Source organism: Antechinus flavipes, chromosome 1, assembly GCF_016432865.1.
Source record: "Antechinus flavipes isolate AdamAnt ecotype Samford, QLD, Australia chromosome 1, AdamAnt_v2, whole genome shotgun sequence".
Classification (NCBI taxonomy): Eukaryota; Metazoa; Chordata; class Mammalia; order Dasyuromorphia; family Dasyuridae; genus Antechinus; species Antechinus flavipes.
This window is the reverse complement of record NC_067398.1, coordinates 483,693,308-483,708,342: the sequence shown is the minus strand read 5'-3', so window position 1 is coordinate 483,708,342 and position 15,035 is coordinate 483,693,308. Positions and strand designations below refer to the sequence as shown.

The 15,035-nt window shown below is 31.5% G+C and overlaps 1 protein-coding gene across 3 annotated transcripts in view; it reads right to left on the bottom strand.

The window, feature by feature from the left end:
- The window catches only part of TRAPPC8 (trafficking protein particle complex subunit 8), a 129,861-nt gene that overhangs the window by 54,748 nt on the left and 60,078 nt on the right, over positions 1-15,035 (bottom strand). For all 3 annotated transcript variants that reach the window (XM_051970288.1, XM_051970286.1, XM_051970287.1), the window contains 8 exons: positions 12,807-12,938; positions 9,620-9,844; positions 8,435-8,543; positions 7,980-8,174; positions 7,604-7,734; positions 5,403-5,477; positions 4,830-4,956; positions 1,433-1,590 (listed from right to left, as the gene is read on the bottom strand). In XM_051970288.1, coding sequence (XP_051826248.1) covers positions 1,433-1,590; positions 4,830-4,956; positions 5,403-5,477; positions 7,604-7,734; positions 7,980-8,174; positions 8,435-8,543; positions 9,620-9,844; positions 12,807-12,938 — 1,152 coding nt within the window. The remainder of the gene's footprint in view (positions 1-1,432; positions 1,591-4,829; positions 4,957-5,402; positions 5,478-7,603; positions 7,735-7,979; positions 8,175-8,434; positions 8,544-9,619; positions 9,845-12,806; positions 12,939-15,035) is intronic.

Sequence of the window (15,035 nt, the reverse complement as noted above, 5' to 3'; positions counted from 1 at the left end):
GAATATTTTCCTATATCCTGTATCTTCCTAGCTTTGAAAATTTTTCAAAGTTTGTTAATGTTCTTAATAAGGGAACTATAAAGAGTATACTAAAAATTTTTAATATCCAAACTAAAATGGAGATGAAAAGATCAACATTATATCCATCTATCAAAGGAGTCAGAGTAGGGATAGACATTGGGAGGCATTAGCAGAACATATTTTGTTTCTAGTACAAAAATCACTTTTATTTTTATCAGTATTTCCATATTTTATATTGCTTTCTAATTGTTACAGCTTTTTGATCCCTATTCATTGCCAAAAAACAGCTGTTCTCTCGATTACAAGTTAAATGAAAAAATGTAGAAAAAATATATATCCTTTCGTTCTAATCAGGGCAACATTCTAGAAAGACATGGACCTGAAAACCAGGAAAACCTAATTTCAAGTCTTGCCTCTGACATATACCAGCTATATGACTATGGACAATTCACTTAACGTTTTAATGCTTTAGGCATCACTCTAAAACTGTAAGTTGAAGAGTTGCCAATCTGCATTAGCAAAGAGTTTCCTAATTTAGGCATTCTCTTTGAAATCAAAGGTATAATCCCAATTTCTATATTCTATATATATCAGGCACATCTTACCATAGCTAACTTGCTAGAATAATAAATCACAATACAGTATATAATTTCCTAGAATATTTTATACCCTAACAAGGAATCAATTAGGACTAGATCTGTAATTTCATTTACATAAGGAACTTCCAAGTAAGGAACTAAATTCCTTAAATAGGAATTATAGATAAAAATTTTAGAATTCTTTTTTATAACTGGGATACTTATTTTAATATAAGGTATTTTTCACAAATTCTCCATTAATTCAAGTCTTCACAGTTAAAAATAAAAACAATTTATAATTGACATTTAAAAGCAAAATTATTAAAGTTTAGAGGATAGATTGTTCACCTATTCCAATTTCAATCCTTATGTTATATAAAACATGGAAATTATATGTGGCTAGCCTATAAAATTCTGTCTTATAGATAACAAAAGTAAAGCTCAACTCATCTAAAAAGGGAATTCATCACTCACTGAAAGATACATTGGTCATATCTATAAACTAAGATGAACAACTTACAAATTGTAAAAGGAATGGATGGATATAAGGATCAAAACCAGAGAAACCTAACCAATCAGTGGGAAGGCTAAAAGAAAAATACTATACATTATTGATTTTTTTGACCAACCTGGAAATTTTCAACTCATACCTATCTGTCTTAAAGAGATGATATACTTGATAAGAAAATCAGTAGTGCACCATTACTCATATATTCAATTTCAAATGCAACATTTTGGATCCCAGATATGAGTAGGATCATTTGTGTAGTTATTTTAACAAATTAAGCCTTTGTAAGTATTTTTGCTTTTTTGCATTTTTGATTAATCCATACCTCCAATAATGGCATTTCCTCAGTGATAATGGGATCTAAACGGCGATCAGGACCATATTTAATAGATGTTTTTTCTTCTTTTGTATTATTAAGTCGAGGACCTTGAATTTCTAAATCCTGCCGCCCTCTTACTGACATTATGCTAGCAGGATGCTTTCCTGGAAAAAAAAAAAAATCACAACACTCTGAAAACAAAGAGGATAGATTAGTTGGCATTCATTTAGTATATTTTTAAGCTACAATTACCAATAATAGTATGCTGCTTAATTGTCTTATACCCCTTCATGGGGATTGGGGGGAGGGGAAGAATGGAAGAGAACTGATCTATAGAAAAGTCAAAGACAGTTTTGTAAACTGTATTTTTCTCAAAGGGAAATGATATACAAAACAAATATGAAACAAAGCAAAAGGATGTTAAGGAAAACAAATTTTAAAGATTATTTTACAACTGCTCTGCAATTACTTTTGATAGCTATGGAGCTACAAGGAAAGTCAGCAGTCATATAGTTGAACTGCCCTCATTTTTACAAATGAGAAATTCCAAACATAAATCTATGTATCAGAACAGGAATTTGAACTCTTATCCTGTGATTCCCTAAAGCTTATAATGAAAAGCCCTCTGATAACCACATATTTAATCATACTTAAGCAGAAAAAAAAGTATCTTTGCAAAGCATATACAGCAATATGGAAATATGTCTTTATTTTTTCTGATTGTTAGTCTTTAAATATATCCTTATTGTGAAGAGGATTTCAAAGAAAGAGGTGAAGTAGTGAATGACTTTCAGATTCCCTACAAGCAAAACCTTCCATCAAAATTATGTATGAGGAAAATGGGTACAATCAAAATTATGAAATCACATTTGGAGTAAAAACCCACTCTGCTAAAATAAAATGTAAATTACATGAAACTGCAAGAAGATAGAAGCATGATAAGATAAGATAGGGGAACTCAGAATCCCCACTCACCCCACAGTAAAATTCATTACCTGAGAAGTGACAATGTTAAAACAAAGCAAGGCAAAAAAAAAAAAAAAAAAGAGAAAAAAGCTTTAAAGTCTTCCATATAGTCCAACTTTGCACAAAAAAGACCTTCAGAATCTGATGGAAAAACTGAACAAAGACAAGCCAGTTTAGAAAGGCAACATTTCAGAGATCCCAAAAAAGAAGACATGGCTAGAAAAACCTTTGGGCAGCCACATTCAAGGCATAGAAGGGAGAGAAAGACTAAGCAGGGCCCAGGCAGAACAGCTGATAAGCCCAGGTTTAGGCAGTCCACACCCTAGGAATCACAGCAGGATAAGAGAGTAAGGAAACATTCAAGAAGTAAAACCATCTGGGGTCTTATATCAGTAACATCAAAGAAGGTATCAGGAATGGGGGCAGGGTGAGAAGGCATAATCAGGGTCACAGCAATGATAGAGCTAACTTGGGCTGAGAAATAAACTAGAAGGAAATTGGTAAGCTAAGTCACCAGAAAAACTAAAGCCCCAAAACAGGAATTCCTAAAGATCAAGTCTAGTCATCTTTGCTATTTTATGCAAGACCAGAGGAGGAGAAGAAAGAGATGACATCGATGAACAAACAAGAGATAAATGATGTAATGTTAAGTAAATAACAGCTAAGGAGGTAAGAATGGCATATAAAATTGATCACTTAACATACAATGGTAAAGCTTATTGAATAATTGAAATCCCTGAAAATTAGAATGGGCCAAAGAGAAAACAATGACTCCATGAAACAAGAGGACATATTAAAATAAAACTAAAAAGATGGGGGAGATAGTAGGGGAGGAAAAACAGGTCAAGAAGACATAATATAAGCATCATTGAACAACTGAAATCACAACTCCTCCCTCCAAATAAAGGAATTTGGATACCACATTTCAAAAATTAATAAACAAAAAATTCCCATATGCATTGGAAACAAAGTGAAAGATAAAAATAGAATCCATTGATCACCTCCTGAAACTACAAGAGGGGGGAAAAAAAAGATCCCAGAAACATCAAGAACTATCCAGAATATACACTCAAGATCACAATAAACTACCATCTGACTTCTAGAAGAACTTAAAATACGATAATGCTATAGCAAACAAATAAAATTTTATAATTAAGAATAACTTATCTAGCAAAATTTAGGATAATCTAATCAGGGGAAAAGCAACAAGAAACAAGGTAAAAATCTATAATGCTTCAAGTGAACTCAAAAAAAACAGGGATAGTAAATTATTACATTTGGGAAATCAACAATAAAAATAGTACTAAAAAAGAAGTAGGTAAGAAAACTGTATTATGTATAAAAGCATCATACATGATAAATCAGTATCAATATGTATTCATCAAACAGTACCACATGTATAAAAAAGGAATCAAATTATTTAGAGAAATATGTAACAAAACATAAATAAGGACCTTTAGAACTTTGCAAAAGTTAGAAATAATATTTCACTGATAATGAATGGAAACATAAAAGTATCTATATATTTCTTAGCTATAAGTCATCTCCATAAAAACTGATTTTTAAAAATTCTGGACTAAGCATACCCTTTAATTACAATGGAATAAACATTGAAAAAAGGATTAAAAAGAAATTGGAAACTAAATAATTGAACTTCAAGAATCAGCACAGTCCAGGCCAGGAAGCTTCCTAGCAAGCTGGCAATAAGCCCCACCTCAGCAAATTAGCAGGAGATCTTGAGCACCAGTGTATTAGAGAGGGCAAACATTTACACCAGGATCCCCTGTGTGCTTTAGCATAGCCAAGAGAACCAGAAGACTCCAGCTCTAGGAACTAAAAATTGCTTTGGTATAGCCCTAAGTAAATAGGCAGCACACCAGTGAGTGCCAGCCTAGCAGGACTCACAAAGCTAATAAAAAGGTTGTGACTGCAAAGATAAGTAGAAATTAACAAAGTTTATTTTGAAGTTAAATTACATGCCCAACAACGTATGAAATCACGTATTAAGGCACAGAACAGTTAAAACTGATGTTAGCAAGAGGAATAACCATGGTGAAATGAAATCAGATAGTTTGAAATACTGAAGAACAATCACTTCTAGAACTATTTGCTCCTTTATATTGGATGTTTTATTTTTCTTAAAAAGAGTAAACCATAAAAAGTTTTAAATCTCAATCAGGATTGACTAAATTTGATTTGACAATAATGGAAATGCTCAATAAGGTCCAGTAGAAATTACCTGTAGTTGATAATATAAAAGAAAAGCAGACAAAGATTTATGAGAATTCTGAAGAGATACATTAAATCTAACAGAAAGGAGGGGGAAAAAATGAGATGATGTGTCTTAAAAAAAAAAAAATCAAGCCTAAAAAAGATTGGAATATAATAAAATTCAATTGTAAAATTTACAATTTTCCTTAGGATAACATTTTATTACCTGCATGACATCCAGGAATAGAGCCAATGCCGTCTAGCCCTACCGAACTTTGAATAGTGCCAAGATTATAAACAACTCCCAGAATGTGAAGTTCCCCTATATGATGGGGAAAGAGCTTTAGCCTTGCCTGTGGAGATATATCAAGTTATTACTATCATCATCATCATCATCATGATTATCATCATCATTATTGTTTGTAATGTTCTTAAATTTCTTAGTTTAATGTTCTTAAAATTTCTTAGTTAAAATAACCAAATAAATATGTAATCATGCTGCAAATATACAAGGCCAGACTGTTTAATTTTAAGAAGAGCAAAAAAGAATACAAATTCTAAGATCAAAGAATTTTTACTACAGAAAAACATAATTTTTAGTGGCTTAGCAATAATGCAATGAGGAATAATAGTAAGAAGCAATGCATAAATAAGGAAAATATAATACAGGATATAAGATAGCCATTTAAAATAATTAAAACTAATCTATTCAGATTATTTTTATATCCAGTTTTATTTTCTATATTTTTTATTTTACACTAAATGTAAAATGCTAGAAAACAATGTGACAAATACTTACCATTTTTGTTTCCTCACTATTAATTAAGAATTCTGATATAACTTCAGTTCCAATCATTTCATTTCCAGAAGTCACCTAAAAACAATCAATATTTATGTTCTAGTGACATTTTATTTTTCCCAACTTTATATAAAAACAATTTTTAACATTCCCATTTTAAAATAGTGAACTTCAAATTTTCTGTCCTTCCCTTCCTTCTCTCTGCCTGAGACAGTAAGCAATTTGATATAAGTTATATATGTATGACCAAGCAGAATATATTTCCATATCGGTCACATTGTGAAAGAAAACAGACCCCCATACCCTCACTCCTCATCCCCCCCAAATTATATTTCAATCTGCACTCAGACACCATCAATTCTTTCTCTGGAAGTAAATAGTGTTTTTTTATAAGCCCTTCGGATTTTCTCGGTTCTCTGTATTGCTAAGAATAGCCAAGTCATTCACAATTGATCTTCAAACGATAATGCTGTTCCTGTGTATAATGTTCTCCTGGTTATGCTCAATTCACTTTGCATCAGTTCATGTTTTTCCAGGCTTTTCTGAAATCATCCTGCTCCTAATTTCTTATATCATAATAATATTTCATCACAATCATATATCACAACTTGTTCAGTCATTTCCAATTAATGGGCATCTATTCAATTTCTAATTCTTTGGCACCACAAAATTGAGTTACTATAAATACTTTTTGTACAAATAGGTCCTTACCCTTTAACTGTACCCCTTTAAAATAGCTTTAGAATATTAGGATATTGCTGAGTATGCAGAGCTTGATAGTTCTCTGGGCCTAAATCCAAATGCTGTCCAGAATGACAATCATAATATTTAATAGAAATATTTTGATGAAACAAAATATCACATGTACATTAAGATACTGACACTGTCAAACTTGCCTTCTTAGTCTCTCAGAATGTGGTCAGTGTATGACAAGAATATGGGGGGTGAGGGGAAGGGGAGAAGGGAAGAAGAGAGAGAGAGTGAGAAGGAGGCTCCCAGAATGAACATAAAATTCTTTTGGGCACTTTTTAAAGCCCTTCATAATCCGGCCTCTGTATCATTCTAATCTTCTTTACACTTTACACTTCCCCAACCACCCAGCTCCAACTCCTGCCACCATGTGGTCTAAGATACAATGGCCTTCTTGCTATTTCTTGAACAAGACACTCCATCTCCTGAGTTTTTTAACTGGCTGATCCATATGTCTGGGACCCTCACCATCCTTGCTTATTAACTTTCTAGGTGTCCTTCAACTCCTAACTAAAATCCCAGGAAGCCATTACTAATTGCCCCTAATGTGAAATGATTTATATCTTGTTTGTACATAATTGTTTACCTGGAGTCTCTCCCACTGGACAGCAAGTTTTCTGAGAACAGGAACTGTCTTTTACTTTTCTTTGTATTCTCAGTGTTTAGTATAGTGTATGATGCTTAATATATGCTAATTAAGAATTAATAATTTCACATACATAAATGATCTACTAAATTAAATTCATCTTCTAAAAAACACCAATATATTTATTTCAACTATTTTTATAGAAAAATTTCAGAATATTTAGTAACTCACAGACATTTAAAGAGAAGTACATAGAAAATAATTCAACCTTTTCTTAAACACTGGCAGGATTGCAAAAGTGAGCTACTTTTTAGCTTGAAACTAATTTCTTCTACTACATTAGTTTAATATATCTACATGTGGAATAGAGTGAAATTTTACATTTGAAAGACTAGTTAACAAAAGAATTTAAGTAAATCATTTAGATCTGAATGACTAACCACTGTAACAATACCTTTCTCGAAAATATATTTGAAGTATACCTACATGGCACAATGGATATAAAACTGAATCTAGAGTCAAGAGGGCTCATTTTCCTGAGTTCAAGTTTGGCCTCAAACACTTATTAGTTCTGTGACCCTTAATAGTTCTGTGATTTAATCTTATTTGCCTCAATTCATTATCTTTAAAAATGAGGAGAAAGATATGGTAAACCAGTGTAGTATCTTTATCAAGAAAATCCCAAATTCATAAAGAATCAGACACAATTGAAAAAAGACCCAAAACAACAACATATTTTAAGTACATCCCTTAAGAACAAGTATGTATTATATTCAATGAGCAATCCAAAGTTTGAATATTATAAGACTAACTAATAAATTATAATTGTGGAAACATTCACTGCAAATACCTTTTAATAACTTACTAGTTCTTTTGTTTCTTCATTATCCTTTGAATTTGAACCTTTAGGTTGAAATTTCCAAAGCAAAGATAATTCCGTCAACAAAAGCGGAACCTTCAAGGGGTTTCTAAAAGCCACTTCCACAGTTATTGGCTCTATTAAAGAAAAATCAATTTTGAAGAACATTTTACAAACAGTGAATAGTTTGCCAACCTGATTTGGTTCGATTCTTTACTATTAAAATAAATCTATAACTTTACCCCCAAAATTGCTAGTTTCCTAATCCCACATGGGTGTGTATCTGTGTGTGTGAGAAAGAGAGAGAGAGAGAGAGAGAGAGAGAGAGAGAGAGAGACAGACACTTGTTAACAGAAAGTAAAAAAAAAATTTCAAAATTCACCTTCTACAACAGCAAGTGGAAATCTTGAATTGTCTGTATAGCTGTTCAGACAGTATTGTGTTGGATGGAAATTTGATGGAATTATTCCTTTGTTAATTACAGCTACAACTTGCTCTTCAAGTTCCCTCCACTGTTGAGAAGATTCAGAATCATATTCCTGATCAAGACTTATATGAGTAGCTGCTTGTTTTTCACCTAAAAAAAAAAAAAGACCCCAAATTAAGCATATGAACATGACTACTCTAAACAAATGAATGTTGACTGATGCTGATGTGATTTTGTTTTTAAAATTTTTTCATCATTTTATGAGATTTTTTATTGACTTTAATATGTTTATACAGGACAATTAGGGAAAACCTAATTAAGTGAGATTTGGTTCAAAATGCTTATATAATCAGGTTGTATCTATGATCCAATATAATAACAATAATAATAATAATAATAATTTTACTTACCTTCTGCTGGTCGTCTGTCATGGCCAAAGAAAACCCGTGTTGCTAAGCTATTGATGTATGGTAAAGGAAGCTGTGGTAAAGGGCCATCTGGAGATAACTGACTGACATTCTAAAAGAAGGAGAAATTTTAAAAGGGGAAAAGAACTTTTAAGAAAACTTGTTTACTCATTACTATTACTATTTTGGAAATACTAAAGAAAAGCTATACATTAAAAAGGGTTAGTAAGATAAATCTGCCATTCAGATCTTATACTAAGCCTCACTGTGTGAAAGCCAACACAGGGGTCTTCATATGAACCGAATGTAATTTCTGGCAGATACATACTGAGCTGAAAAAACTTTGATTGCAGATCAAAAAAAAAAAAAAAAAAAAAGGTTGTGTTATCTGAAAATTACCTTGTCTTAAGTTTAATATGGCTTAAAATCTGAAAGCTGCTTTTAACAGATAATGACACTTTTGAACAACATCATACCATTAAACTAAAACACTAAGAAGATTCAAAGTGTATTAGTACACAGAGGCCTGTATAAATGAAAGCACGGACTATTTATACAATTATTAATTTCATTTATCATACTTTCAAAAACTGATAACTCAGGCATGACAATAAATTATAACTTTCTTACCAATTAACATCAGCATAATTATTGCACTTTACAAATATTTGTCAGTTATTCTATAGCTCATCACAAAGCAGAGTATAAGGACAAACTAATGGTTACATTTTTCTAACCATCTACCTTCCCTCACTTTTGAGTAATAGTGTTATTAAGGGAGAAAAGGAGTGAGTAAAGAATGAAGGTAAGGTAAGTAGATAGCTCAAGAGCAAGGTAGGAGAAGTTATGATAGTTAGCTATGTTCATCAGAAAAACTACTCAAGAAGCTTATATTCTGCAGGTATTAGACCCAGAATTATGCAAAGATAATGAACTACTTAAAACAGGAATAGTCCAACCCACACCCATGGCTAATCCAGTTCCTTTTCCATATGTATAAAATAAAAGCTTGAATGATTAAGAAATACAATTGTGAGGAAAAACAATGAATATTCCTTCTTGTATCTAAAATTTAACCTTATAAATGGTTATAAAGGATTTTTTATTTGGATATGTTATTAAAATTGATTTCAACTTAAATCAAATTGTGAACACTTTTAATAACTACTATAAGAAAGAAATACTCACCTTGTAAACATAAAGATATTCTCTGAGGAAGGCTCCTTGTTGGGCAGCAGGTTGTTTGCTCTCATTGATCAAAATGTGCTTAAAGGCAGATACTGCATTGTCAAGCTGTCGAAGTGTAAATGATTGACGACCAATAGTGAAGTTAATGTGATCCTCTGCAAGAGACCAGCCTTTCCCTTTGTAAACTTGCATGGCTTGGCAATAGCAACGTAAAGCATGCTTTTTCTGAAAAACAATTTCATGAATTTTTACAAGTACAATATCATCTTTTTTCTAAATTTACTATGATCTAAAAGAATAGATTTAAAATCAATACTAAGTGTGGAAAATATAAAGTTATAATAATGTTAGGCTAGGAAAGGATCTTAAAAGATATTAAAATTATAAACCTGAGGAATGCAGGGACCTCAGAAGTCCAATGAAATGGACTCACAAGGCAATGAAATGCCTTCATTTTATAGATAAGAAAACTATGGGCCTAACTAGCAAACTGACTCTGTCATATGGTCAATGGCAGAACCAGGGCCTGAATCTCGGTTCTACAATTTTAAATTCAATGTTCTTTCCCACTAGATTACCTTTTATTATAATATTTATCCATGAAAAGCAAAAAAGTACCAGTAAATGACAGATTGGAGGAAAAAATTATCATTAAGGTAATATATAACAATATAGGCATTCAAATATTGATATCCAATCAATAAATCTATAACTTTGTAAAAGCTGGTTTTCAAAGACAAAAACTGCATATTAACTCTCATGCTTATAAAAACAATTTGAAAGGCTGCTGTCTGCCACCCCCCAAAGTATTAGTGAATTAATACTATTAATACTCGGATTACAAAGGAAATTTTTTTCAGGGTCTAATTTCTATACCTCCACAGAAGTCCTACTCCAAAACCTTGATTATGGTATGGATGATAAACCTCAGTACTCAAAGACAGTTATAGGCAGCTTCTATACTATGCAGTTAAGTATTCAGGTACTGTCCTAGTTACAGAATACTATCCAACAATCAGACTAACAATATATACAAAGGTATGTAGATAATATATAGACATTAGGTGAAGAATTTTTTGGCCATGAAGACTACTAAGACAATGAAAAATAAATATACCCTCAATCCTATTCAGTCCCTTACTACTTCCATAGTCATGATATGAAAGGAAGCAAAGAATGTTACAAATCACTAAATTTATAAAAAGTTTATAAACATGAATTTAATAGCTAATGTTCTAAATAACAGATCTCAGTCCATTGACAAAAGAATTCATTACTGAAAGAACTTTATTATATCAATATTGACATCTTGCTATAAAAAAACTGAAAAAAGTTGCAGTCATATGAAAGTATGGCTCTCCTTTTTTTCTTAGAGGCAAATAAAAAGAATTGGTAGAAATAGCATTATTGTGAGCACAAACTCAATTAAGAGCAATTTTTTTAAAAAGTTTTTTTAAGAGCCATTTAGTTGTATGTATGTAATGTAGTAATGTATGTATGTATGTATGTATATATGTATGTAAGTAGAAGTGAGAAGAATTCTATGACTAGGACCAAAGAATACATGGAAGACAATAATATACAGTAAAACTGCAAAGATAGGCTAGAGCCAGACTGTGAAAGACTGAAAAATTCCAAAGAAAATAAGTATGTTTTTGATCACAGAAGTAACAGAGGATCTTACTGGAGTTTAGTGAAAAGGGAATGGTATAAACAGCCTTCTATTTCAGGAATAACACTAGCAGATGAGTAGTAGAGATTAGCAAGGGGAAAGACTTAAAGTAGGGAGACTAATTAGGAGACAACTGAAAGAGTTTAGAAAAAGATATATTTTACACATTGAGAACAGTTTGCACAAAAGCACAGAAAAGAGAGATGGAAAACACTAAGTAGGTCAGCGTGGCTGGTACATAAAGGTATATAAAGCAATGTACAATAATTCTGAAAAGTTAAGCAAAAGCCACATTCTGATAGGCTTTAAATTACAAATTGAAAAGTTTATATTTTCTCTATACTTGAAACATCTAGCCAATGAAGGTTTTAGAATGAAAGAATGAAATTGTAACTCTTGCACCACTGGAAGCCTATTTTGTCAGTTTTATAGAAGACAGATTAAAGCAGAGAGAAATAGACCTCTCACAAATGGATCTACCTCTCATAAATTATGAAAGTAAAATGATGTAATTTATTCAAAAGACTTTCCAGTCGTTAATGTTAAGCAAACATCTGTAATCACTGGAATCCTCTGAGAATATGTAAAAAACAGTGCAGAATGGGAAGGAAAGGAAATGTTACCTGTGAAGGCATATCCACAAGGATGAAGTCACAGATATACAAATATGTATACACAATATAAATAACATCCTAATTTTGCTTAATCGGAGATTTTAAGTATATGACAATAGTCTCTGTTTTAAGGCTATGAATCATAGAGTACCATGAACTCAAAATACAAGGACTCAAAATTGTGGTGATATAAAGGGCAATATTAACAGACACAGCTGTAAGTAAGCAAAGATGGCATGTTTACAAGAAGTAACATAAAAGAAAAAAATCAAATTTAACTGGAAGATATGATCTTACAAGAGTAAAGGATAGCAATGAACAAATCAAACATTATACTAATAAGGTAAGATCTTTAAAAATCTTCAAAACAGGTAAATCCTTCATAAAGAAATTATGTGAAAAGAAAGAAAAAAAGGTTCAACAAGTGAACCTGTCCATGATAAAACTATTCTATATAAAAATTCACTTATATTCACTAAAATTTAAACCGATGAATGCTGCCATTGTCAGGAATTCAAGATAGCATCCTTCATCCTAATGTTTAAAAATGTGAATGAAGGACAGAAGACCACAACACTTTCCTCCTAGGCACTTCTACTTAAAATAGTGTTTCTCTAGCACTGATGTTCAAAAGCCTCAAATAGAAATAGGGATGAGGCTTATTACAGGATAAATTCCTACTGAGTAGCCACCACATGCAAAAAACTGACAGGAGTAACATTCCAAGAGTATAAAGATTTAGATGCTGATATAACCAGAAGGCAAACTTACTCCAATTTAAGATAGCCTCTTTAAACTTTAATAAGTTGATCAATTTGTTATAACAGCTTATATGCAGAAATTGATAATGCTTGAAATAATCTGGCCTATCTATATTTTTAAGTAAAGTAAATCCACTTACCTGTCCTGCTTTACTAAACCGATGGCCAGCCAATATCATGTGAAAGGCAAATTTTCTAACCATGGGGCTCTTCATGTTTATAAAGCAATGTGCCGCCTGTTCTAACAGAAGAGCACTTCGAAGATCAGAATCCTATTTAATGTTTAAAGAAAAAGAAAAATATTAGTGTCATCACAATCTAAAACAAAAAAGAGAACTGGTTATAATAATTTTTTTTTAAAAATAAATACTGCACTAACAGCTCTCTGTTTATACTGGGCAGAGATGAAGAGGGAAATCTTTTCTTGTTTGTGGTTTCAGGCGTTAACTTAACAACAAATCTTAGGAAATTTTGAAAGCATTTTTCTGAATTAAAGTTATTTAATATAAAGTATGTGACTATGAAAAATATTTTATGACTAATGAAATAGCTGATCTGATTTCTTTTTGATCCAATGATGAATTTTTAAAGAAATCAGATGAATCATTTTTGCATAGAGCAAATAACTACCTTGACTAGAAATCTAGTATGTAGATGGGTAAACACCAAAATTAAATTAGAAGAGAAGTGAAACTGATGGTTGTACGATGGTATAATTTGTCCTTCTATTATTTACCAGATTCATTTCTATTCCACTAAAAATGCTGAAAAATACTGTAATGCTTTCCTCTCTTGGATATTTGAACATTTCACTTAGAAAATTTTCATTATAATTTTTACATTTTTCAAGAAAATTAACCAATGTACTCATTTAAACGACAGATATGATTATCAGATCTAAGAAAGTTTAGAAGTGAAATCATAAAGGAATGTTTTTTTCGTCTGCTGCTAGGATAATAAGTAAAAAAGCAGTACAACTTGAAATTTATTTGTCCTTTGAACAGACCCCAATATGAATAATATTTCTTTAATAATAATAGAACTGAATTTAATATCCTTGGAGATTCATTTCATCTGAAACACTCATATATTAATAGTTTCTGAGAAAACACTAAAGGTTGCTGGTTAAGAAACAGCAATTTCTTCTCAAACTTTCTCTAAGTTTTTAATTTTACATAAGCTGAACTTCCCATACCCTTCCAATTGTTTTGCTGCCAACATTTTCTCCCTTGTTAGAAGCAGAAAAATGCCAACTTTAAAGCCACTAAGTTGATGGACCTTAAACTAATATGCGTTTTATAGAGCAAAGCTAAACATCAATTATTTTAACCTGGGTGAGTATATATTTACATATGTTAAGAATTTTGAGGCTACCGGGGCAGCTAGGTGGCACAGTAAATAGAGCACCAGCCCCAAAGTCAGGAGAACATGTGTTCAAATCTGGTCTCAGACACTTAACACTTCCTAGCTGTGTGACTGTGGGCAAGTCACTTAACCCCAATTGCCTCACAGCAAACAAACAACAACAACAAAAAGTTTATTCTGAAGAATTTAAGGCTTGGCAAACCATACTTTTTTTATTTGTTGGGTTTTTGTGATATATTATTTATATTTATTATATATTTATTTATTTGTGCATTTCTGTACTATACATGCCATATATTTTATAAACAAAAACCTTGTTATATTAATTTTTTCTTTCACAAAAGAGAAATGCAATGTGTAGATGAGTATTTCAGAGTACTAATATTTCCATCTCCTACAATCAAAATATCTAAAGATAAAGTAGAACACATAAGGTTGTAGTTCAAAGTGTGTACAGAAAATTAACTGAACTAGAAAGACTAAAAATATGCAAAATTAATTTTTTCAAATTTACATATTTTAATCCACTTGTCTGTGGCTCAAACAGATGCCCTGTCAAAAAGAGTATCTAAAAGAAGACATAGGATGGTCATTTACTAATTGGACAGGATTCAAACTATGCTAAAACAAATCCAACATTGCATCATAATACTGAACATCAAAAATAGTAATATTCCTCACTGACTTGTTTAGTATGGCAAAATAGATGGAATGTAGGGGCTTGAAGTCGAGAAAATCTATACTGAAATACTGCCTCGAATATGTAATAGTTATGTAATTCTGGACAAGTGATAACTTCTATGAACTTTAATCATTTCCTAAGGACTTGATCTACTAAGTCACACATGAACTTAAATCAGTTGCTGGAATATCACCAGAGGTTCCCTATGTTGACAAAAATATCACACATTATTTACATGTCTTTGTCCCAGGAAATCATTATTATATGGTATATATTATATATCTGTGCATGAAATATGCTTTGATATATAATTTTTTCTTGA